Source organism: Rhinoraja longicauda, chromosome 5 (genome assembly GCF_053455715.1).
Source record: "Rhinoraja longicauda isolate Sanriku21f chromosome 5, sRhiLon1.1, whole genome shotgun sequence".
Classification (NCBI taxonomy): Eukaryota; Metazoa; Chordata; class Chondrichthyes; order Rajiformes; family Arhynchobatidae; genus Rhinoraja; species Rhinoraja longicauda.
In genome coordinates this window covers 3,660,699-3,687,820 of record NC_135957.1, presented here as the reverse complement: position 1 = coordinate 3,687,820, position 27,122 = coordinate 3,660,699, and the positions used below count along the sequence as shown (strand labels likewise).

The following is a 27,122-nucleotide window of genomic DNA, read 5'->3' as shown; positions in this document are numbered from 1 at the left end:
CCCCGCGGATGACAAATATAAGGGCCTTAAAGAACTCCTTATCAGGAGGTTCGGCCTCAGCGACGCCGAGAGGGCAACTCGCGTTATGAGCCAGGGGGGGCTCGGGGACCGACGGCCGTCGGCCCTTCTGGAGGACATGCTCGCCCTTATGGGCGACCACCCGCCCTGTTTCTTATTCAAGCAGGCCTACCTGCGACAGCTCCCGGTCGACCTCCGTTCTCAGCTCGCTGAGGACCCCTTCACCGACACGCAGCGGCTGGGCGAGCGTGCTGATCAAATCTGGATGTCCCGTCGGGAGGACCTGGCAGCCCTAGCCGTCTTTTCCGCGGCGTCGGAAGGCCAACAGCAAGCTGGGGCCGCCGTCGACCCCGTTTCAGGGCGACCCCCGCGGCGAAATCCGGCCGCCATCGGGCACCCCGGTGCCGGCACGTCCTTCTCGCACGGCCCGCCGACAGTTGAGCCAGACGCCACCAGAGGTCGCTGGTGGTCGGCCCAAGCAACACCACCTCCAATACCGCTGGAGACCACCGGAGGTCGCTGGTGGGCATCCCAGTCTGCACCACCACCGGACACCAGCAAAGGCTGGTGCTATTATCACCGTCGTTGGGGACCGAACGCCAAGCAATGTCGCCTACCCTGTGCCTTTCCGGGAAACGCAAGGGCCGGCCGTCAGTGATCCCTTCGGCGGCCGGCCAGATCCATCGTGTGTTCGCCCGGGATCGCCGCACCGGGGGTCGGTTCCTCGTCGACACTGGAGCAGAGGTGAGCGTCCTACCTCCTTCCACCGCCGATATCCATACGGGCAAACGCGGCCCCCTCCTCACTGCGGCGAACGGTAGCCCCATCAACACTTACGGGGTCTGCCAGCTCGCCCTTAACATCGGCGACAGCTGGTTCACGTGGCGGTTCATCATTGCCGATGTTTCCCAGCCGCTGCTGGGCGCCGACTTCCTACGGGCGCATTCCATGCTCGTGGATGTCAGGCGGCAGCGCCTGGTGCACTCCAGCACGCTGAGGCCGGTCTCCCCCAACGTCGAACACCTGTCGTCCGTGGATGCGACGTACGCGCGCATCCTGGCGGACTTCCCGGACATTGTGGAAACCCACTTCTCCTCTTCCGCTCTCAAGCACGGGGTGCAACATCACATCCCCACCACCGGCCCACCCGTGCACGCCCGAGCGCGGCGTCTCGCTCCAGACAAGCTCCGTCTAGCTCGAGAGGAGTTTCGTCAGATGGAGTCAATGGGCATCGTGCGCCCTTCCGATAGCCCGTGGGCGTCACCACTCCACTTGGTCCCCAAGGCGGACGGGGGTTGGCGACCGTGCGGGGACTATCGGCGCTTAAATGACCCGACCGTTCCCGACAGGTACCCGGTTCCGCACATCCAGGACTTTAATGCCCACCTGGCCGGAGCATCCGTGTTCTCCAAGGTGGACCTTGTGCGTGGATATAATCAAATCCCGGTCCACCCCAATGACATCCCCAAGACTGCCATCATCACCCCGTTCGGCCTATTCGAGTTCCTACAGATGCCGTTCGGGTTGAAGAACGCCGCACAGGCCTTCCAACGGCTTATGGACTGTGTGTGCCGCGGCCTGGAATTCGTCTTTGTGTACTTGGACGACGTACTCGTGGCCAGCCGCTCGAAGCAGGAGCACTGCACCCACCTCCGCCAGCTGTGTAAACGCCTCAGCGAGTACGGGTTGTCAATCAATACTTCCAAGTGCCGTTTTGGGGTGACGGCCATCGATTTCCTCGGCCATCGGGTGACCCCACAAGGGGTGGTACCTCTTCCGGACAGGGTCGAAGCTGTCCGCCGTTTCCCCCGACCGACCACTGTCAAGGGCCTGCAGGAATTCGTTGGGATGGTCTCGTTCTATCACCGCTTCCTGCCGTCGGTGGCCAGAACTATGCGCCCACTCTTCCACCTCATGGCTGGTCGCCGCAAGGAGGTCGAGTGGGACGACGAAGCAGGAGCGGCCTTTGAGCAGGCTAAGGAGGCCCTAGCCAGGGCCACGATGCTCGTCCATCCTAAGGAGGATGCCCCAACCGCCCTGACCGTGGACGCTTCTGAGGTGGCGGTCGGTGCGGTGCTAGAGCAGCACATCGACGGGTGTTGGCGGCCACTCGCCTTCTTTAGCAGGCACCTCAGCGGGGCCCAACGGCATTACAGCGCGTTCGACCGGGAGCTCCTCGCCCTCTACCTCGCGGTACGCCACTTTCGGTACTTCCTAGAGGGGAGACCCTTCACCGCGTTCACAGACCACAAGCCACTCACCTTTGCGTTCACCAAGGTTTCGGATCCGTGGTCTGCGCGGCAACAGAGACAATTGGCTTATGTGTCGGAATACACCACCTCAATTCGGTTCGTGGAGGGAAAAAACAACAGGGTGGCCGACGCCCTGTCTAGACCCGCGATCCACGCCGTCCTGCAAATGGCCGGGGGGATCGACTATTCCGCCCTAGCAGCCGCACAGCTGGGGGACGAGGAGATGGCCGCCTATCGTACAGCCGTGTCCGGCCTGCAGCTGGAGGACATTGTCTGTGGCCCCGGGGATACAACACTGTTGTGCGACACCTCCACTGGCCTGCCTCGGCCCATCGTCCCTGTCGTCTGGCGTCGCAGGGTATTCGAGGTGCTCCATGGGATGTCTCACCCCTCCATTCGGGCGACGGTGGCCCTTGTATCCTCCCGTTTCATGTGGCACGGGCTGCGTAAGCAGGTCGCACACTGGGCACGCACCTGCATCCCGTGCCAAACTTCAAAAATCCAGCGACACGTGCGTGCGCCTCTGCAAGAGTTTCGTGTCCCTCGGCAGCGCTTCGACCACATTCATGTGGACATCGTGGGGCCGCTGCCGCCGTCCCGGGGCATGACCTACCTCTTCACTGTGGTAGATCGCTTCACGCGGTGGCCGGAGGCCATTCCGCTGTCAGACACCTCGACGGCCACCTGCGCGCGGGCCTTGGCGGCGCACTGGATCGCCCGGTTCGGGGTGCCACTGGACATTACATCCGACCGGGGGCCACAGTTCACTTCGGAACTGTGGTCGGCCATGGCAAGACTCTTGGGTGTCAGCCTACACCACACTACGGCGTACCATCCACAGTCGAACGGGTTGGTGGAACGTTTTCACCGCCAGCTGAAAGCTGCCCTGAAGGCTCGGCTCACGGGCCCAGACTGGGTGGACGCCCTGCCGTGGGTTTTGCTGGGGATCCGCACCGCACCCAAGGAGGACTTGGCCTCCTCCTCCGCCGAGTTGGTGTACGGGGCCCCATTGACGGTTCCCGGGGAGTTCATCCCACCAGCGCAGGGTCGAGTGGAGCAGCCTTCTGACGCCCTGCAACGTCTTCGGCAGACGGTGGGCAGGCTGGCACCTGTGCCCACGTCACGTCATGGGACATTCCAGCCACACGTCCCTGCCGCTCTGGAGGACTGCCAGTTTGTGTTCCTGCGCAGGGACGCACACCGATCACTTCTCCAACGGCCGTACGAGGGCCCCTTCCGGGTCCTGCAACACGGCTCGGCCACATTCGTTCTGGACATGGGGGGTCGCAGAGAGACTGTTTCGGTCGCACGGCTGAAGCCGGCACACGTGGACATTGATCGGCCGGTGCCGGTTGCACAGCCCCGCCCGCGCGGTCGCCCCCCGTCCAAGCTACCCCCTCCAGTGTCTGCTACCACCCCTCCACCTGTCGGTCAGTCGCCGGTCCCAGCGCCGGTCATGGTGCGCACCCGGGCTGGTCGCCTCGTGCGCCCTCCTGTCCGTTTTGTACCTCCGGTTCTTGGGGGGGGGTCCTGTGGCGGATCAGGCCACTCCTTGGGTCAGCCCCCTCGTTACGTGACGGACAGGCGTAAGGGGTTAAAAGCCAGGCCAAGGGAAGGCGTATCTTATCCCTAGGAGAACTACGCTGTGGGCAGGAGCTCACAGCCTAATAAAAGAATCTAACTAAACACTGCCTGGCGTCTTGCCTTTTCTCTGGCCTCCGCCAGGCCACTACAAAGATCACATTAATTTTGCAATTAAATAACTCTATATAAATCAAATTCTGATTATGCTTATGATTTTTATAATTTAGACAATAGACAATAGGTGCAGGAGTAGGCCATTCGGCCCTTGGAGCCAGCACCACCATTCAATGTGATCATGGCTGATCATTCTCAATCAGTACCCCGTTCGTGCCTTCTCCCCATACCCCCTGACTCCGCTATCCTTAAGAGCTCTATCTAGCTCTCTCTTGAATGCATTCAGAGAATTGGCCTCCACTGCCTTCTGAGGCAGAGAATTCCACAGATTTACAACTCTCTGACTGAAAAAGTTTTTCCTCATCTCAGTTCTAAATGGCCTACCCCTTATTCTTAAACTGTGGCCCCTGGTTCTGGACTCCCCCAACATTGGGAACATGTTTCCTGCCTCTAACGTGTTCAACCCCTTAATAATCTTATATATTTCAATAAGATCCCTTCTTATCCTTATAAATTCCAGTGTATACAAGCCTAGTAGCTCCAGTCTTTCAACATACGACAGTCCCGCCATTCCGGGAATTAACCTAGTAAACCTACGCTGCACGCCCTCAATAGCAAGAATATCCTTCCTCAAATTTGGAGACCAAAACTGCACACAGTGCTCCAGGTGCAGTCTCACTAGGGCCCTGTACAACTGCAGAAGGACCTCTTTGCTCTTATACTCAACTCCTCTTGTTATGAAGGCCAACATTCCATTGACTTTCTTCACTGCCTGCTGTACCTACATGCTTTCTTTCAGTGACTGATGCACTAGGACACCCAGATCTCGTTGCATGTCCCCTTTTCCTAACTTGACACCATTCAGATAATAATCTGCCTTCCTATTCTTACCACCCTTATAACCTCACATTTATAACCTTATTCTTATAACCTCACACTTATCCACATTAAATCTGCCATGCATCCACCCACTCACACAACCTGTCCAAGTCACCCTGCAACCTCATAGCATCTTCCTCACAGTTCACACTGCCACCCAGCTTTGTATCATCTGCAAATTTGCTAATGTTACTTTTAATCCCTTCATCCAAGTCATTAATGTATATTGTAAATAGCTGCGGTCCCAGCACTGAGCCATGCGGTACCCCACTAGTCACTGCCTGGCATTCTGAGAGGGACCCATTTTCCCTCGTTTCCCGATCCCCTGACTCTAGTCTGAAGAAGGGTCCCGATTCGTAACGTCACCCATTCCTTCCCTCCAGAGATGCTGCCTGTCCCGCTGAGTTACTCCAGCATTTTGTGTCTATTCCCAGTTATGTTGATGCGTTTAAGGCCATCAGCATTTTATGCCATAACCGGGTACTTAACGCCAATGGCAAGGAAATAGAAACCGCTCAACGTATTGATGCGTTGAGTCATGACATCAACATGGTGTACTCTAAATTAGAAAATAGTGAAAACAAACATGACTGGGCAAAATTAAAGCATCTGTCTATCAGAGACCTTGTTTAAGACTGTCAAAGCAGGAGCCAGTGTAGTCAATCTGATGAATGACTCCATTGTCAATATGGGTGTTGTGCAAGACAACACTATTGAGTCCATGACAAGAATATGTCAACAATTTTAATTGATAGTATACTAACATCACCACAGAGCTAATATTTGGACGGCCAGGTATTGATTGCATAATGTAGCACTGAGCTTTCCCAGTAAAATTTAAAGAGATATTCACCTGCAGTTTAACTTAAACTAAATGTCAATGGACACACAGTTTGCATTTTCCCATCTGCATTTGTGGTATTCTCTGCCACAGAAGGCAGCGGAGGCCAATTCACTGGATGAATTTAAACATGGGTTAGATAGAGCTCTAGGGGCTAGTGGAATCAAGGGATATGGGGAGAAGGCAGGCACGGGTTACTGATTGTAGATGATCAGCCATGATCACCATGAATGGTGGTGCTGGCTCGAAGGGCCAAGTGGCCTCCTCCTGCACCTATTTTCTATGTTTCTATGTATGACACGGAATCAATTATTTTGCGTTATTGGATATTGAACAAGAACAAAGAAAATAGGAGGAAGAGTAGCCACGGCCCCTCAAAGCTGTGCACATTGTTTCATATAACCATGGCTGAACTACACTGGCCTCCACTCCACTTCCGTGCCAGTTCCCTATGACCATCAATTTCTCAATCAATCAATTAATTATCTATCTCTGCCTTAAATATATTGACGGATCTATTGAGACTGCTCACTTGTTTTGTAGCCATGTCTTCTCATTTGTAACTCTCCCACTGTTAAAAAATCCCTACATCTACCTTGTCAAATCCGCCTTTGGATTTTGTGTGTTGGAATAAGGCCACTCTTCATTCATCTCCTTAAACTCCAAGGAGTAGCCTCTTTTGATAGCTTAATCCCCTCATTCCGGGAACTTTTTGGGAATGTCTCCTATACGCTTTTTATGGTTAAGGGAACCAAAACCGTGCACAGTATTCCAGTTGTGGCTTAACTAACATCCTTTCTGATTGAGACAAAACCTCCCCATTCCTAAACTCCCGATTCTTCACGATAAAGTCCTCTCAACTTCCTAAAAGAGTGTGAAAGCCTAGGTGCACCTACTTGACATCTCCAAGAATAGTTTATACGGGGTGGAATTACTGGCTATAGTGCAGACCTTGGGTGCTGTCTGTGTGGAATCTGCATGCTTTCCCCAGCACTACAGCTCATGTTGATTGCAGGTTTGGCCAAATGCATTTTTTATATTAATTGGGAGAAAAACCCCACACCTGCTGTAAGATTGAGAACAAAACTGAAAATTAATGGAAACATTCAGTAGATAGGACAGCATCTGTGGAAAGAGAAACTGTGGAAAGAGGGCGGTCATGGTGGCGCAGTGGTAGAGTTGCTGCCTCACAGCGCCGGAGACCCGGGTTCCATCCCGACTATGGGTGCTGTCTGTACGGAATTTGTACGTTCTCCCCGTGACCTGCCTGGGTTTTCTCCGAGATCTTCAGTTTTCTCCAAAGACGTACAAGTTTGTAGGTTAATTGGCTTGGTATAAGTCAAGTCAAGTCAAGTCAAGTCAATTTTATTTGTATAGCACATTTAAAAACAACCCACGTTGACCAAAGTGCTGTACATCTGATTAGGTACTAAGGAAAAAATGAAACATACAGTAGCACACAAACATAACAGCACATACAAAACAGTTCACAGCGCCTCCTCAATGAGCCTCAAACGCTAGGGAGTAGAAATAGGTTTTGAGCCTGGACTTAAAGGAGTCGATGGAGGGGGCAGTTCTGATGGGGAGAGGGATGCTGTTCCACAGTCTAGGAGCTGCAACCGCAAAAGCGCGGTCACCCCTGAGCTTAAGCCTAGGCCGTGGGATAGTGAGTAGCCCCAAGTCCGCCGACCTGAGGGACCTGGAGTTAGAGAGGTGGGTTAGAAGATTTTTGATGTAGGGGGGGAATGTCCATTTAGGGCTTTATATGTGAATAGGAGGAGCTTGAAGTTGATTCTGTACCGTACAGGGAGCCAGTGGAGAGAGACCAGAATCGGCGTGATGTGGTCCCTTTTACGGGTACCCGTCAGGAGTCTCGCTGCGGCGTTTTGGACCAGTTGTAGGCGGGACAGGGAAGATTGGCTGATCCCAGTGTATAGGGAGTTGCAGTAGTCTAGGCGGGAGGAAATGACTGCAGACGCTGGTACAAATCGAAGGTATTTATTCACAAATGCTGGAGTAACTCAGCAGGTCAGGCAGCATCTCAGGAGAGAAGGAATGGGTGGCGTTTCGGGTCGAGACCCTTCTTCAGACTGATGTCAGGGGGGCGGGACAAAGGAAGGATATAGGTGGAAACAGGAAGACAGTGGGAGATCTGGGAAGGGGGAGGGGAAGAGAGGGACAGAGGAGCTATCTAAAGTTGGAGAAGTCAATGTTCATACCACTGGGCTGCAAGCTGCCCAAGCGAAATATGAGGTGCTGTTCCTCCAATTTCCAGTGGGCCTCACTATGGCACTGGAGGAGGCCCATGACAGAAAGGTCAGACTGGGAATGGGAGGGGGAGTTGAAGTGCTCGGCCACCGGGAGATCAGTTTGGCCAACGCGGACCGAGCGCAGGTGTTGTGAGTAATTAAGGGCAAGGGAATGCAGAATCATTGAAATGCACCAAGATAAATTAAAGAGAAAGATTATTGCACTTCTTCTTCACCGAGCTACAAATCAGCTCAAAGATGGATTACAACATTTGCCAACTTACTGCATAGCACCATCTTCCTAGAAGATAAAACAAGTTGGGATCTTGTGGCCTCAGTTCAATTGCTTTATCTATATGTTCCTATTTAAAAATAAGAGAGAAGCAACCAGTTAGTGTAGAATATAAATTTGTAAATATCGTCTTCATTCTCAAAGTTACAAACTATTTCAAAATTGTGTGATAATTTCTTCACAAAACCCAATAAAAATACTTAGAAACATAGAAAATAGATGCAGGAGGAGGCCATTTGGCCCTTCGAGCCAGCACTGCCATTCATTGTGATCATGGTTGATCATCCACAATCAGTAACCCATGCCTGCCTTCTCCCCATATCCCTTGATTCCGCTAGTCCCTAGAGGTCTATTTAACTCTCTTTTAAATTCATCCAGTGATTTGGCCTCCACTGCCTTCTTTGGCAGAGAATTCCACAAATTCACAACCCTCTGGGTGAAAAAGTTTCTTCTCATCTCAGTTTTAAACATCTTTATTATATTATATTAAGTATATTACTTCTATATTCTTGACCCAAACACTTTTTTAATGTCACATTCTGGCCCCTTCACAACACCTAAAAAGGAGGAGCTTGGGTATGCCTTATTTAATAACGTACAGTTCACTGTAAAATCAACAGCCCCAGAAGCTCGTAACGAAGTAAAGGAGGGCTCCTACTGAAACCGCCAGAACACTACGAGGGCAACAACACAACCTTTTGTGTGACTTTAAAGCTAAAGTTGGAAAGGACGCAATCTTCTCTTACCAATCATGTCCTTCAGGAGTAAAGAAAACAAACTCGTATGAGGTTCTCCTCCTGGCAATATTCTTGGAACGCATCTCTGCCTTAAAGTGATACTGTACTGGTAGAGAGACAGGTTTAAGGCCTCATGGTAATCTCCTTGATCTAGAAACTGGTACTTTTCAGACAACAGTGTCATCCAAACAAGAGACCACAAGGATGTCCACGTCACTTACGCGATGACATCAAAATCAGGACTGCTGGGTAAATCATTGCCTGCTTCTCTTCATCATCTCCATCTAACTGGCCCCAAAATAATGGCAGGATGGAGAGCACCTTACAAACAACCTGCCAACTCCCAACCAAAAGAAGTCGGAGAGGACTGTAGAAAGTCCTTCCTGATGCCCATTATGCATTCAGCCCTGAGCCAGTTTGATTCAACTGGCCAAGACGCAGTTTCAATACTTAAAACTCTTTTTGAAAGTTTATTGAACATCTATATACTAAAACTCTCGATTGTTTGTTTGTTTGTGATCGAACTTCAGCCAAAACGGTACACGATAGCGCGACAATTTTAGGCCCATCTTATTCACCGTCGTCCCTTTGGTGCTAATGATGAAGTTTCATTGAAATTGGTGTTATATATTTTAAAGTTATTCACATTTTAAAGTTTAAATCTATCCCCTAGGGAGAGAGGGAGGGGAGGGGAGGAGGGAGGGGATAAAGGAGGTTGAGGGGGATAGAGTGGGGGGGAGGGGGAGGGGAAGGGGGGACGGGAAGGGGCGGAGGGGGGTGGAGGTAGGGGGGGAGGAGGGGGCATAACGTGGAGGGAGGGGGAGGGGGAGAGGGAGGGGGGAAGGGATGGGAAGGAGGGGAGTGCAGGGAGGGGGGGAGAAAGGAGGGGGGAGTGGGTGGGGCGGGGGAGGAGAGGGTGCTGCACCAATGCAGGAGAGGTTTGGGCCCCAACAGGTCCACTTGGTCTAGTTATTACTAATATAATATAAACACACAAATGATAGGATATATTACAAAAACTACAAAATAGGAGGTAGCACCAATGCAGTCGTCGATGTAGCGGAGGTAGAGTTCGGGGATGGGGCCAGTGTACGTCCGGAACAGGGATTGTTCGACGTACCCGACAAAGAGGCAGGCTTAGCTAGGGCCCATGCGAGTGCCCATAGCTACGCCTCTGGTTTGGAGGAAGTGGGAGGAGTCAAAGGAGAAGTTGTTGAGGGTAAGAACCAGCTCTGCTAGGCGGAGGAGAGTGTTGGTAGATGAGGATTGGCTGGTTCTACGGTCGAGGAAGAAACGGAGGGCTTCAAGACCATCTTTGTAATGGATGGAAGTGTAGAGTGACTGGACATCCATGGTAAAGATGAGGGAGTGGGGGCCTTGGAACCGGAAGTTATCGAGGAGATGGAGAGCGTGTGAGGGGTCTTGGACGTAGGTGGGGAGGGATTTAACCAGGGGGGATAGGATGGAGTCGAGGTAGGTAGAAATAAGTTCGGTGGGACATGAGCAGGCAGAGACAATGGGTCTGCCGGGACAGTTCTGTTTATGGATTTTGGGTAGGAGGTAGAATCGGGCCGTGCGGGGCTGGGGAACGATAAGGTTGGAGGAATTGGAGGGTAGATCGCCGGACATGGAGAGGTCCGTGATGGTGCTGATGATAAAGGTCTGGTGTTTGTCGGTGGGGTCATGGTCCAGGGATAAGTAGGAAGAGGTGTCTGAGAGTTGTCGTCTGGCCTCGGTACGGTAGAGGTCAGCCCGCCAGACTACCACAGCACCTCCCTTGTTTGATGACTAAGTCAGGGTTGTTGCAGAGTGAGTGGAGGGCTGCACGTTTAGGAGGGGAGAGGTTAGAGTAAGTCAGAGGAGTGGAGAATTTGAGGCGGTTAATGTCACGCCGGCAGTTGGAGATGAAAGGTTCTAGTGAGGGTAGTTGGCCAACCAGGGGGTCCAAGAGGAGGGGGTCTGCTGGAGACTGGAGAAGGGGTCATCAGTGAGGACTCCTTCCCATGGAAAAAGGCTGGGAGGCGGAGGCGACGGAAGAAAACCTCCACATCATGGCGGACGCGGAACTCGTTGATGTGGGGGCGGAGGGGAACAAAGGTGAGGCCTCTGCTGAGGACAGACCGTTCGGTGTCTGAAAGGGGGAGGTCAGGAGGGATGGTAAACACCCGGCAATGGTGGGGGTTGGGGTCAGATGAAGGCAGGGGGGCAGGCAGAGGGGATGTATGGTGAGGGGATGGAGGGTTAACAGGGCAGAGGGGGGCATGAGGACCGATGTGGGGAGTAGTTTAGGGTCGCCTGGCTAGAGGGGAAAGGGGGAGACCCAGTGGAAACTAGTTTTACATAAAACATATTCCCAATTGGCACAACTGCCTAACTCACCTTGAACAGAAAGCCGTCCTTGATTTTGGTCTGTACACTTCCATACCCTGAAAGATGGCCACAAATAATGGCAAGCCTGCAAACATTAGAAATCCCAATGATTCAATGAAGGGCAATGGTGTCAATATTTCAACAGTCTAACTAAAAGAATATTGAACAGAAAATGGGAGAATATGATCACGGGCACATAAACTAATACAAATGCCAAACAAAATTTTAATTATCAGAATGCCTGGAGAGGCTTCACCCCGCCCGGCTTACATAAAACAGCATCTATCTGTATACTAAAACTCTCGTATGTTTGTTTGTTCCTAAACTACAGCCAAAACGGTACACGATAGCGCGATAATTTTAGGCCCACCTTACTCACCATCGTCCCTTTGGTGCTAATGGAAATCGGTGTTATATTTTAAAAGTTATTCACATAAAGTTTAAATCTATCTCCTAGGGAGGGAGGAAGGGGGGTGGAGGAGGGAGGGGGGAGGAGAAGGGGGGGGTTGAGTGGGATGGAGTGGGGGGGGGGAGGGGAAGGGAGGAGGAGGAGAGGTTGCTGCACCAATGCAGGAGAGGTTTGGGCCCAACTTGGTCTGGTGTACACTATTTACAGCAGACAGTTCCTCCCCTCTCCTTTTCAGCATTCCTGTTCCCTCACTGCTAGGATCTTCCCAAGTAACGGGGCGGTCACGGTGGCGCAGCGGTAGAGTTGCTGCCTTATAGTGAATGCAGCGCCGGAGACCCGGGGTTCCATCCCCACTACGGGTGATGTCTGTACGGAGTTTGTACGTTCTCCCCGTGACCTGCGTGGGTTTTCTCCGAGCTCTTCGGTTTCCTCCCACACTCCAAAGACGTAGGTTAATTGGCTTGGGTTTGAATACTTGGTGTAAGTGTGAGCCAAAGATACTAGAGGAATAAGATGGACCACTCCATTGAAATCGCCTATACTGAAGTGTAGTACGCAAAGGAGCCATTTTAGCAAGCAAAACCCGCCGTTCGCTCTGCCTCTCGCAGTGTAATCAGTGTTTTTGGGGAACAGTATGTGTGATGATACCATAAAAATGTAGAATATATCTCATCTATCAATTCACAGATTTTTGTTATTTTTCTTTTTAAATGTTTCTGCAGGTTTCTGCCTACTAAAATGGCGCCATGACATACTACAGTTTTTAGGGCCTATCTTGTTCCTCTAGTATCTTTGGTGTAAACTGTCCTTAATGTGTGTAGGCTTGTGTTAATGTGTGTGGATTGCTGGTAGGTGCGGAGTCGGTGGGTCGAAGGGCCTATTTCGGCGCTGTATCTTTAAATTAAACTAAACTGCAGAAAATGCAACACCTGCCCCTTTTCGTCTCTCTTTCTGCAACCCAGGAACCAAATCAATCTTTCCAAGCAACACCAATTCATTTGTACTTCTATTTTACTGCATTATATTCAGTGCTCACAATACAATCTCTGCAACAAAACATAGATTGGATGACCGCTAACCAGAATATTTCCATCCGGTTTACCCGAGTAATCTAGTTGCCTGTCATTTTAACTCTCCGCTCCATTTATATTCTGATTTTCCAACTAAGTCGAAAGAACAGCATTTAGTTTTTGACTAGGCATGTTATCACTCAGGATTCGACACCTACATTAATAATTTAGATAAATAGCCATTCCAGTTCCAAAGGCACAAGTCAAGTCACGTTTATTTGTCACATACACATAAATGTGCAGTGAAATGAAAGATTACCCACAGTCCCAACATAAGACCAATAAAAATAAGCAATAACACACACAATCAAACAAAAAGAAACATCCATCACAGTGAGATTGCAGATGCTGAAACAATCTGTCAATGCAGAGTTTCGACTTGAAACATCCACCATTCCTTTCCATCCACAAATGTTGTTTGTCCCGCCAGAGTTCCCAAAGCAGATTGTGGCTCCTGTTAATGTAACAACTGGCCAGAAGGTAGACACAAAATGCTGGGGTAACTCAGCAGGTCGGGCAGCATCCCAGGAGAGAAAGAATGGGTGATCCAACCCGGCCGAGCTGCCTCCAGGAGGTAGGGTCATCCTGGCCCTGGCCGCCCGCGTTGTACGAGGGGTGGCAGCCGTGGCAACGCGGCGGCTGCCGGTGGCCCGCGGTAAGATGGCAGTGCCCACTCCATGGCCGACTCGGCCACCGCCCGCTAACCGGTCCGGACGCTCGCTTCCCTCTCCTTCCCTTCTTACACACTACCAAAGAGCATACTGGCAATACTCTTGTATTCTTTACTTGTCTGGATGCTGAGATCCAACAACACTTAAATTGGAGGTAGGCACAAAATGCTGGAGTAACTCAGCGGGACAGGCAACATGTCTAGATAGAAGGAATGGGTGACGTTTCGGATCGAGACCCTTCTTCAGTTTGAAGAAGGATCTCGACCCAAAACCCATTTTGTGTCTATTTTCGGTTTAAACCAGCGTCTGCAGTTCCTTCCTACACCACTTAAATTGGTCTTGTCATTCAGGACAAGGCTGCACATTTGTTTGGCATCACATCCACCATCACTGCATTGTGTCTGCAGAGTAGACTGTCTAAAAAGGCAATTTAGTTAACTGATCAAGTTTAGCATATTGTCATGTGTGAAGTGAACAGTGAAAAGCTTTTGTTGCGTGCTATCCAGTCAGCATGATTACAATTGAGCCATTTACAGTGTACAGATACATGATAAGGGAATAACGTTCAGTGCAAGGTAAAGCCAGTAAAGTCCGATCAAGGATAGTCCGAGGGTCACCAAAGAGGTAGATGGTAGTTCAGCACTGCTCTCTGGTTGTGGTGGGATGGTTCAGTTGCCTGATCACAGTTTACTTCACCAGCACTTTCCAAACCGTTAACGTTTACGATCATGGAAAAGCAGGCACAATCATTTCACCTTGGACAAATTTTGCTTTTTCCCCCTTTTTTTTTAGAGATGCAGCGCGGAAACAGGCCCTTCGGCCCACCGGGTCCGCGCCGCCCAGCGATCCCCACACACTAACACTATCCTACACACACTAGGGACAATTTTTAATTTTTTTTTTACATTTGCCCAGACAATTAACCTACATCTTTGGAGTGTGGGAGGAAACCGAAGATCTCGGAGAAAACCCACGCAGGTCACGGGGATAACGTACAAACTCCGTACAGACAGCACCCATAGTCGGGATGAAACCCAGGGTCTCCGGCGCTGCATTCACTGTAAGGCAGCAACTCTACTGCTGCGCCACCGTACCGCCCTATTCCTTCATTGTCACTAGTTCCAAATCCAGACACTTATTACTCCACAGCACTTTGAAATTATCTTCACTGGGACTGCTGTAGTAATTTAAGTCTGTTGCTTGTTAACAGCTTCTTGGGGGCATTTAGGCACAGACAATATATGACGGCACTTATTTGTAAATAAGCCTTTTTTAAAAAAAACTTCCAAGGGAAGATAGTAGTATTTCAGTTTGCATTCTGGAAAGTAATCTGGAAAGGAGCCTGTCGTAAATGTCAACTGTCAGGATGATTTTGATAACTGTAGGCAATGCTGCTGCAAACCTGTTTTGTGGCTGGAACAGTGGGCGTAACCTTTTATTAGTATACTTGTTAAAGGGAAGTCATTGCTCCTCAATGACATAACGAAGAGCTAAATAATGAATCTTTGAACATGTTCCTCCTCCCTCTTCAGGCAATCAACTCCCCACCCCAAAAAAATGAGCAATAACAGCGGTAGCAGCAAAAAATAAGTAGTCTACTTAAACTTTTATATAGGAAAATAACTGCAGATGCTGGTTCAAATCGAAGGTATCACAAAATCCTGGAGTAACTCAGCGGGTCAGGCAGCATCTCAGGAGAGAAGGAATGGGTGCCATTTCGGGTCGAGACCCTTCTTCAGACTGATGTCAGGGGAGGGGGCGGGACAAAGATAGGATGTAGTGGGAGACAGGAAGACTAGTGGGAGAACTGGACTGTGGGAGTCAGTAGGTTTGTAGTAGATGTTGGTCACTAGGCTGTGGGAGTCAGTAGGTTTGTAGAAGATGTTGGCCACTAGGCTGTGGGAGTCAGTAGGTTTGTGGTAGTGTGTGTGTTGGTCACTGGGCTGTGGGAGTCAGTAGGTTTATAGTAGATGTTGGTCACTGGGCTGTGGGAGTCAGTAGTCAAGTCAATTTTATTTGTATAACACATTTAAACACAACCCACGTTGACCAAAGTGCTGTACATCAGTTCAGGTACTAAGAACAAACACACAATGGCACACAAACATAACAGCACATACATAAACAGTTCACAGCGCCCCCTCAGAGGGCCTCAAATGCTAGGGAGTAGAAATAGGTTTTGAGCCTGGACTTAAAGGAGTGGATGGAGGGGGCAGTTCTGATGGGGAGAGGGATGCTGTTCCACAGTCTAGGAGCTGCAACCGCAAAAGCGCGGTCACCCCTGAGCTTAAGCCTAGACCGCGGGATAGTGAGTAGCCCCAAGTCGGCCGACCTGAGGGACCTGGAGATAGAGTGGTGGGTTAGAAGATTTTTGATGTAGGGGGGGGCAAGCCCGTTTAGGGCTTTGTATGTGAAGAGGAGGAGCTTGAAGTTGATTCTGTACCGTAATGGGAGCCAGTGGAGAGAGGCCAGAATCGGGGTGATGTGGTCCCTTTGTTGGTTTGTAGCGCTGTAGGTTTGTAAACTTTTATATGTTAGAGCTCAGAAAAAAATTCCCTCTCAAAACCGCCATAGTAGCCAGAAATGCTAAACCTGCAACTAACCTTCATGTGCATAAAAATACCTTTAAATGGCACTGGGAAAGAATTATGCAGATTAACATCATATTTTGGTGAGAAAGATCAGCACCTGACTGAGGTGATGGCCTGGTTCAAAAGTGACAATGGATCCTGCACAAAACATAAATCATTTTTCAACATCAACCCTACTCAAGCTCCTTAAAATTTGTATGTGTATTAGGTTTCTTCTAAATGTCTTTTTGTCAAGAGAGCAGCTATAGACAGACACACACGTTTCTCCAAGTCTTCGTTGTCATACTGCATGGGAACAGGCCCTTTGAGCGAACGTGTCCATGCCAACTAAAATGGGCATCTACACCAAATCCACCTGGCCACGTTTGGCCCCATCCCTCCAAACCTTTCCGATACCTATTTTTTCCTGTTATAAGCCAGCTGCTTTCCGAGAGTTGACCCTCGTGACAGTAGATCCGACTTCTGCTGCCGAGGTGTATGGGGCTGAGCCAGCGGGGAATGGGGGCACACCTAGATAGATTCTGACTTGCCTATTCCAAGTAGTTATAAAAGGATTGAGCTCATTCAGTGATGATACTGCGGGTCCGAGTTGTGCTTTCCCAGCCACACTTGCTGCTTCCTGTCCGTCAGGAAGTTGATGATCCACTGACAGATGGGTTCAGGCACAGTCAACTGGGAGAGTTTGTAGTGTAGTAGCTCTGGCACAATGGTGTTAAATGCAGAGCTAAAGTCCACAAACAGAATCCTGGCATAGGTCCCCTTGTGGTCTAGGTGCTGGAGGATGAAGTGCAGGCCTAGGTTGACTGCGTCATCCACCGATCTATTGGCCCTATATGCAAACTGCAGGGGGTTCAGCAGGGGGTTTGTGAAGTTTTTCAGCTGGGCTAGCACAAGTCTTTCAAAGGTCTTCATGACTACAGAGGTCAGTGCGACAGGTCTGTAGTCATTAGTAATCCTTGTCTTTTTGGGTAGAGGGACAATAGTGGAGACCTTGAAGCAGGCAGGAACAGTGCAGGTTTGCAGGGACTAGTTGAAAATGTCTGTGTAGATCGGTGCCAGTTGTTCGGCACAGAGCTTGAGGGTAGAGGGGGAAACATTGTCCAGTCCTGGAGATTTCCGGCTTTTCTGTTTCCCGAATAGCCTCTCCACCTCTGCAATTTCTATTGTTAAACTGGAGTCAGTCTGTGAGGATGTGTAAATTGGTGATTGCAGAGGGGTGGGGTGGGGTGGGGGAGGAAGGGGCCAGTCTTTGCAAACTTGAGTCAGTCTGTGAGTAGGTGTGAATTGCTGTTTGGGGAGGAGTGGGTGGGGAAAGGTCCAATCTTTGCAAACTTGAGTCAGTCTGTGAGTACGTGTGAAGTGATGATGGGGGGGGGGGGGATCCCAGGATTGGGTTTCTGTCTATCGAACCTGCAGTAAAACTTGTTCAGGTTGTTGGTCAGCTGACGATTGTCCAAGGTTTTCCTCTTGTAGCTGGTGATTTCTTGCAAGCCCTTCCAAACTGAAGAGGAGTCACTAGCTGAGAACTTGCTCCTCAACTGCTCAGAGTACCTTTCCTTGGCAGCTGATTCCTCTTCTCAGCTTGTACTTGGCCTGCTTGCAGACGTCTGTATCAATATCCATTTATATCTCGATTAACATGTCTAAACTGTGGTTCATAACAGCAAATTGAAGCCAAATTTCAAATTGATAGTTTTTGTATAGGATTCATAAAGATCCAAAAATTCATAGCATTTTAATACCCCAAGTCATGAGAAATTAGTTAATATTGTGGAAGTGTGACAACAGTTGTTACAAGAAACATTTAGTTTCTCAAACAACAGTATAAAAAACATTTGGACAGGTACATGGATAGGATGGGTTTAGAGGGATATGGGCCAAACGCAGACAGGTGGGTCTAAGTGTAGATGGGACATGCTTGTTGGTGTGGGCAAGTTGGGCCGAAGGGCCTGTTCCCACACTGTATCACTATGGCTCTAAGAGCATATATTGCAGCAAAATGTGCATGCTGAAATTGAGATAGAAGACCAATCATACTACTTGCTATCCAACAGTTGGTGAATAATGGCCCAGTTATTTTACAGCATCCTGACTCTTTTGAAAGAGAGCACTCGCAACTGTGCAGCTTTCTTTGCTGAGACATGCAAGCAAAAACACTGATTGTGCAACCAAAATCTCCACTGAGGCTTGAACCCCATTCTTACCACAAAAAAATAGGTCAGCCAAACCTTTTAGATTTTAGATTTAGAGATACAGCGCGGTAACAGGCCCTCCGGCCCACCGGGTCCGCGCCGCCCAGCGATTCCCGCACATTAACACTATCCTACACCCACTAGGGACAATTTTTACATTTACCAAGCCAATTAGCCTACAAACCTGCACGTCTTCGGAGTGTGGAAGGAAACCGAAGATCTTGGAGAAAACCCACGCAGGTCACGGGGAGAACGTACAAACTCCGTACAGACGGCGCCCGAAGTCGGGATGGAATCCGAGTCTCCGGAGCTGCATTCGCTGTAAGGCGGCAACTCTACCGCTGCGCCACCGTGCCACCCTAAGACTGTAACACATATCGTTTTCTCAAAAATGGGAATATAAAACTGTACTTCTCAGAATTTTAATACCTTTAAACTTCCTAGAATGTACTCACTATAAAAAATTAAAGAGATTTGGCATATCACCAAATCCTCCAACAAACTGCTACAGATGCACTGTAGAACATCATGGCTTGGTAGCACAATTCAAAACACATATGATAGCAGTTACTGCTCCTAGTGGCATGTAATTAACAGGCCCCAATGACCTTCTGCACCTTAACAATCCTACAATCCATTGTATTCTTGCAGTAGATAGAATTTCATATTTACATGAATTTGAATTTCTTTGGTATTTTTCTGAGATCTCACATGCTTTGGGTTACTAGCCTCCATCCAGCCACTTAGTCCTCCTATTCCAGATGCCCCATCTATTTTCACCATCATCCTTTCCTCTGGTTCTACATTTCACTCTCCACCTTCTGAAGAAGGGTCTCGACCCGAAACGTTATCCATTCCTTCTCCAGAGATGCTGCCTGTCCTGCTGAGTTACTCCAGCTTTTTGTGTTTATCTTCCTTTCTTAATTTGATGAAACCTTTTAGTTGAGTTTAGTTTATTGTCACGTGTACCAAGGCACAGTGAAAGGCTTTTGGTTGCGTGTTACCTCGTCAGTGAAAATACTGTATTTTACAATGTACAGATACAGGATAAAGGGTATAACATTCAGTGCAAGATAAAGTCCAGTGAAGTCCGATTAAAGATAGTTTGACGGTCTCCAATGAGGTAGATGGGAAGTCAGGACCCCTCTCCAGTTGGTGAGAAGACTGTTCAGTTGCCTGATTAAAGCTGGGGAAAAACTGTCCTTGAATTTGGAGATATGCGTTTTCAAACTTCTGTACCTCTTGCGTGATGGGAGAGGGCAGAAGAGGGAGTGAGACTGGTCCTTGATTATGCTGGTGGCTTTGCTGAGGCAGTGTTAGGTGTAAATGGAGTCACCGGAAGGGAAGTTGGTCTGAGTGATGGTCTGGGCTACGTCCACAACTCTCTGCAATTTCTGGCGGTCTTGTGTGGAGCTGTTCCCAAACCATGCTTTGTCTTCCCCATTTATTACCTCCAGTCTTGATAACTATCTCTCCCCCACAGACTCTTCTACCAATCAACCATTCACCCGAATCACTTTCCAGCACCAATTCCACCCCTCCCCCTTGCATCTTTCCACCAGCCATCTCTCCTCTGCTTCATCAGTCCAAAGGATCCCGGCCATCTGTCCATTTCCCTCCATAGATGCTGCCTGACCCGCTGAGTTTCCCCAACAGGTTTTCAACAAGGCAATTCCTGTTGTGCTTCACTCCATCTCTGGTTATCATTTGCCCTTCATGTTTCATATTGGTTGCAAGATTTAATTAACTAATGGCAAAATGATTCAACGTAAATCCTGACTCAAGGCCACCATTTCTTAGTCACACTAAAACAAGGAATGTATAGTGATAAAGGTAGTGCATCATGCTTGATTTATGCATTCCCGTAGAATATTAGTGATGGTTTTTTTAAATTACCAATGAATCTGTCCCCACATTTTGTGAATTAAAACTTCTGCCGGGAGAGAAGGTCTGAGCCTGAACTAGCTTTATTAAAACTTGTTGTGCAGTGAGTACATGATGCAATAACTTCCTTGGCACCATTCCAATGATCATCATCCTGAGTGCAAATCAAATGGAAATCACACCATCAACTCTGAGATTAACTGTTGGAACAGCCCAGTTGAATTTCTGGCAAGGCGCAGTTCAAGGTGGAATTGATTGCAGGACTGTTTATTTCTTTGTGTAGTCACAGCCCACAAAGGAAAGAAGATTTTCAGATGCATGGCACGGACAAAATAAATTGCAAAATAAAAAAAACCCATTTCAATTAAAAATTGTAAAATATGCCTGGGGCCAGTTAAACTCGGTGTGAAATAGTATGCCATTATGCCGAAACATAGGCACCTTGAGTGTTATTGATGAAGACAACCAGGTGAGATGTATAATAGACACAAATTGCTAGAGTAACTCAGCAGGAGTAACCAGACCAAAGAAGGATCTCAACCCGAAACATCACCCATTCCTTCTCTCCACAGATGCTGCCTGAGTTATTCCAGCACTTTGTTTCTATCTTCGGTTTAAACCAGCATCTGCAGTTCCTTCCTACAGATGAGATGTATAATGGCTTGTTAATTCAACGTTAACTGCCCAAAGTTTGTTATCTATATACATCAACAAAGCTGCCTATTTTAAACCAACTTTACATTATCAATGAAATGTGTACTAATCACAGAAAGCTTCAGTTCATAATCCAGATAAAAGTATTTTTACACCTGAGTTTTTTTTACATTTCCTTACAATTTCCTTACAATTGTTTACATTTCCTTACATTATCAATGAAATTGATAATGTAAGGAAATGTAGACAATTGTAAGGAAATTGTAAGGAAATGTAAAAAAAACTCAGGTGTAAAAATACTTTTATCTGGATTATGAACTGAAGCTTTCTGTCATTAGTATACAATGTTCTCAAAAACACATTAGCAATAAATTTAATTTCATGTTTTACTTTTTCTGGAAGTTACTCATCGCTGTAGCAGACCTTGAGTACACATTGCATGTAGGAACAAGATAAATCTGTACCCAAAGCCAACAGCAGAAAAAGCTGACAGAACAGCTTAGCACAAATTAGGTCATGTGGTGCTCGATTTATTACTCAAGGTCGATCACGACTGCTGTGCAAATTGAAATGTTCAGAGTACTTTGGAGTTTATAAATGCAAAATTAAAAAAAACATTTCAATTTAAAATTGTTAAATATGCCTGGGGCCAGTTAAACTCGGTGTGAAATAGTATGCCACTATGCCGAAACATAGGCACCTTGAATGTTATTGATGAAGACAACCAGGGGAGATGTATAATAGACACAAAGTGTTAGAGTAACTCAGCAGGAGTAACCAGACTGAAGAAGGATCTCAACCCGAAGCGTCACCCATTCCTTCTCTCCACAGATGCTGCCAGAGTTAATCCAACATTTTGTGGTCTATCCTCGGTTTAAACCAGCATCTGCAGTTCCTTCCTACACAGATGAGTTGTACAATAGCTTGTTAATTCAACGTTAACTGCCCAAAGTTTGATATCTATATACATCAACAAGGCTGCCTATTTTAAACCAACTTTACATCATCAATGAAATACACAATAGACAATCAAGATATAATGATGAGCAAGATAAAATCTGAAACACAATTGGAAAAATGTAGACACAAGCAACTGCAAATACTGGATTCTTAAGCAAAGCAAAAAGCACTGGAGTGACTCAGTGACTCGACCCGAAACGTCACCCATTCCTTCTCTCCCGAGATGTATATATATATGATATATGATGCTGCCTGACCTGCTGAGTTACTCCAGCATTTTGTGAATAAATACCTTCGGAGTGACTCAGTCAGGCAGCATCTGTGGAGGGAAGACAGGCAACATTTTTGGCCGAGACCCTTCTTCAAACTGATTGTAGTGGAGTGGGGGAAAAGGCTGGAAAAGAAAAGATGGGCGGGCCAAAGCCTGTCAAGTGATAGGTGGATACAGGTGAGAGGGTATGCTTGAAAATGGGTGGAGTAAGGGTGAAAATGGGTGACAAAGCCTAGAGGTGAAAAGGAGACAAAAAAAATATATCAGAAAAGCAGAGGAGTGGAATTTGAAGGTATATAAGTGGAAGGGGAGAGAAGGATAAAAGAGAAGTGACTGGGAGCAGACAGATGCTCGGACAAATGCACCACTGTGGGGTGGGGTAGGAGCACACGAGGAAGAGAAAGTGGGTGGAAGGGGGTATTGCTTGAAATTGGTGAATTCAAGTTATATCTTAGGGTTATAAGCGACCCAAGCAAAAAATGGAAATGTGTTGTTTTTGTCTGTGCTAATTGCCAATTTAAAATATTTTCATATCTTAGCACGCAGTTGTTATGGCAGTGCTCATTTGGAGTGTTTTACTGAATTTTGTTCATTTTAAACTCAATATTGTTGGTTTCAAAACTTGTAAACCGCAGGGATGCAAAATATATAAACTCAGGAGTTTGCACAGACTTTTGTTATGATAAATTTATTCTCATAACTTGTGAGTAAGATAACCTGAAACATTGGTGACCCAATGTTGCACATTTTCCATCGTTTCTAATGGGACAGGATACTATTTGGCCTCTGGAAGTGTCGGCCAGCTCGCAGAACAATGCCTTCCAACCTATTGCTGCATTAATTTTCCTGTAACCTTATCTCCCTCACGTGTCCACTAACACCCCATTATTGTCCCACCAACCATCTACACTAAGGGTTATTCTCAGTGGCCAGTTAACTGTAGAAAGGTCTCGACCCGAAACATCACCTATTCCTTCACTCCAGAGATGCTGCCTGTCCCACTGAGTTACTGCAGCTTTTTGTGTCTATCTTCGGTTTAAACCAGCATCTGCAGTTCCTTCTTACACACAACCCATTAACCGTCATGTTTATATGATGCGGAGAAACAGGACTACTCGGGTAACATCACAGAGATAATCCTCAGAAGTCACAAATGAGCATAGGGTTTCTAGCGTAGTGAGAGACCTGCATTACAAATAGAAAGACCACCATCCAAAAAGTCAACATCACTGTTCTGCTCTTGAATCTTGGCTCTTGGTCCTCCAAAACATTCCAAATGGAATTCAAACTGGAGGTGGCGGAGTATGGACTTCTTGGAGAAGAAGAGCTGCCTTAAATGTAGTTGCGTCTGGTTGAGTTACTATAGTAGGGTGAAGACTATTCCATGCTTCAATTGTGCGAGGGAAGAATGAATTGCTACACACATCTGTCTTGGTAGCTGTATCTCAAATTGAATCGAACGCCCTCGTCCTCTCCTGATAGGTTTGGGTTTGGTGTAGATGTGGTCATCTATGTCTATTTTGTAAAAACAGGTCAAACGCTGGGCTTTACGTCTGTCTTGGAGAGTGTTCCACCCCAATGAGTTTAGAAGTTCGGTAACATTCGCTTCTCTCTCATAGGTATTTGTACAGTTTAAGAATAAGGGGTAGGCCATTTAGAACGAAGATGAGGAAAACCTTTTTCAGTCAGAGAGTTGTGAATCTGTGGAATTCTCTGCCTCAGAAGGCAGTGGAGGCCAATTCTCTGAATGCATTCAAGAGAGAGCTAGATAGAGCTCTTAAGGATAGCGGAGTCAGGGGGTATGAGGAGAAGGCAGGAACGGGGTACTGATTGAGAATGATCACATTGAATGGCGGTGCTGGCTCGAAGGGCCGAATGGCCTACTCCTGTACCTATTATCTATTGAAACAAAACGAGCTGCCTGTCTTTGGATACGTTCGATAGAAGAAATGTTTGCCAAAATTATGACCACACGGTCAGAAGAATGACCACATGGTCAGTAACCGTGCATAGATAAAGGTTTTCCTCAAAATCTCATTTCAATATTTCAACTTTGCTGAAGAAAGATAACAGTTTAAATACGTTTTTCCCATAAAGGAAGGGCGAGTAGTCACTTTTTCCTTATGTGCAAAATTTCCAGATAAGAGGGTGTATCACGAGTGGCCATGAAAGGAGCTTTTAATAAGAAATCTTAACTATGAACAAACACAGTTATATAAACAAAGAAATATAATATCCAATTTTCCTCATTCGACTCCAACATGTTAATAATTCCTCAGCAGTAGAGACATAACTTCATGGAATAAAGTCACCGTCACAGGAATCTGTGCCCCCTGATGACGAAAAGACTTAAAACCATTAGGTTCCATGAAATCCTACAAACTGCAAGAATGAACATAATGAACAGAACATACAACTCGAATATCAAGAATAAACGGTCTGAAGAAGGGTCGCGACCCGAAATGTCACCCATTCCTTTTCTCCAGAGATGCTGCCTGTCCCGCTGAGTTACTCCAGCTTTGTGTGTCTATCTTCAGTTTAAACCAGCATCTGCGGTTCCTTCCCACACATAAAACCTTTACATATTGGCTCAGTGAGGGGGAAGTTTCCTGATATTTTCTAGGAAAATAAAACCGACAAAGGAACAGTAATGCATAATGCATTCTGTTGTTCTATTTTGTTTAGTGATGGGTACAAATAATAAGATAAAACAATTGTTTCGAGTGTTATGTCCTCTGTTTTCCTGTCCAACTTAAAAAAATCATAATACATGAGGATAAGAAATAGGAACAGGAGCACACAATTCAATGAAGGGAGACACAAAATGCTGGAGTAACTCAGCGGGTCAGGCAGCATCTTGGGAGAGAAGGAATGGGTGACGTTTCGGGTCGAGACCCTTCTTCAGACTGTTTATTCTTGATATTCGAGCTGTACGTTCTGTTCATTATGTTCATTCTTCTGAAGAAGGGTCTCGACCCAAAACGTCACCCATTCCTTGCACTCAGATTCTCATCCAAGTTGCTCCAACAGTACTTCCTAAATCTCTAACTCTTCCCACCAAGATGGAAAAGGTCAGCAGATGAATGGGAAAAATCATTACCTGCAGGTTTCCTTCCAACTCTCACACCATTCTGACTTGGATATATATGGAGTTACTCTAGCATCTTGTGTCTATTTACAAATTAGTAGGAGCAGGAATCGGTCACCAGGTCCTATACTTGCCCCACCATTGAACATAATCATGGTTGATCTAACCGAGTCTCAATTCCATTTCTGCGCCAGTTCCCTGTAATTCTCCTTCAAATTTTTATCTTTCTCCACTTTAAATCCACCCAATAATCTAGCCGTCACCAATCGCACACAATATTCAGGTCTGCCTCACCAACCCCCAGGGCAACTCTAATAAAACTCACCATTCTTAAACTCCAAACCCTTTGTAATAAAGGCCAACAAGGGAGATGGCAGGAGAATGGAGAGATAGATCAGCCATGATTGAATGGCGGAGTAGACTTTATGGGCCGAATGGCCTAATTCTGCTCCTATTACTTATGACCTTATGCTATTTGCCTTGTGAACATCTTGTTGGACCATCCTGGCTTTATTTGTGATTCATGCACGAGAACTCCTAATGCCCTGTGAACCGTTCGTTTGCAATCACTCCCTGTTTAGATAATAGTTTTTATCTTCAATCAAAATGCGTGTGTCAATGTCATTTGCCTGCGCCTGGCCCATATCCCTTCAAACCTTTCCTATCCATGTACTTGCCCAAATGTCTTTTAAATATCATAATTATACCCATCTCTGCCACTTCCTCAGGCAGTTCGTTCCACACACTCACCACTCTGTTTGAAGAAACTGCCCCTCAGATCCCCTTTAAATCTTATTTATTATTTTTAATCTTATTTATTCTTGGAATATTACTGCTGAGGTGACCCGTTGTCTTGTCAAATACATTTCATTGTACCGTTGACCCCGTGCCAACCTACATATGACAAATAAAATGTATTATTATTTTTATTATCTTTCCCCTCTCACCAGAAACCTGTGCCCTCACGTTTTAGATTCTTAAACCTGGGGAAAAGGTTGTGACTGTTCACCACATCTGCGCCCCTGATAATTTTGTAAAACAAGGTCAATCCTCAGCCTCGACGCTCCAGTGAAAAGAGGCATCGCCGTTGCAGCCTCTCCCAATATTAAAACCTTCATTCTTGGGAGTTTTTTGTCACCCTTCCCAAAGCAGAGCAACCACAAGTGCACAGCACTCAAAATGTGGCTTTAACATTAATTACTGTGTGACTATCAATCTCATCCAATAATTCCTACGACGTTGGTCAGACTTACCACATGTGGCTATCAGCACTATCAGGGCCTCGATTAACTGCATCCAATGCAAACTCTTTACCTGAAAAGGATATTATAAAAACATTAATTACACTATATATAGAATTGAGCAACGTTGTAGCATTTTAGATTTATGCTAACACAAATAAAAACAAGTCAGCACACACTATGGATTTAGTAATTTCACAAATATATTTCAAACAGTGACACAGGAGGACTTTCAACTCGGGCACAAGTGTGATATTTTGCTCAATGTACAATTAACAAGCCTGCGTCTTGCATGACTTGCAAAAAACTAGTACGCAGGTTCAGCAAGTATTTAGAAAGATGACAGAATGTTATTGTGTGTAATGAGGGGAATTAAATCTAAAAGTACAGGGATTTTACATCATTATATGAGGCTTTAGCAAAACCATCTCTGGAGCACTGTGTGCAGTATTGATCTCCTCATTTAAAGGCAAAGATTCATAGAGCAATAGAATAGAGGAACAAGCCACGACCCACTTAGCCCACAATGTCCATCGAACGGCCATTTTTTTAAACATAAACCCATACCTAATCTTTTCATTTTTTCACAATCCCATCAACTCTGACATCGATTCTATCACTCATCTACACATTAGAGGCAATTTACAATGGCCAATTCAGCTACCAACCCATACATTTTAGAAACGAGGAGGAAACTGGAGCATTGACTCATGCAGTCACAGTGATAACGCGCCAATTCCACAGCGAAAGTCAGA

General features: G+C 47.1%; 1 protein-coding gene across 1 annotated transcript in view; it reads right to left on the bottom strand.

Annotated features, from left to right (window-relative positions):
- rmdn2 (regulator of microtubule dynamics 2) overlaps positions 1-27,122 on the bottom strand; it is an 81,099-nt gene that overhangs the window by 9,962 nt on the left and 44,015 nt on the right. Inside the window, 3 exon segments of the mRNA XM_078399975.1 lie at positions 8,222-8,299; positions 11,346-11,421; positions 26,380-26,440. Of these exon segments, the coding sequence (XP_078256101.1) occupies positions 8,222-8,299; positions 11,346-11,421; positions 26,380-26,440 (215 nt within the window).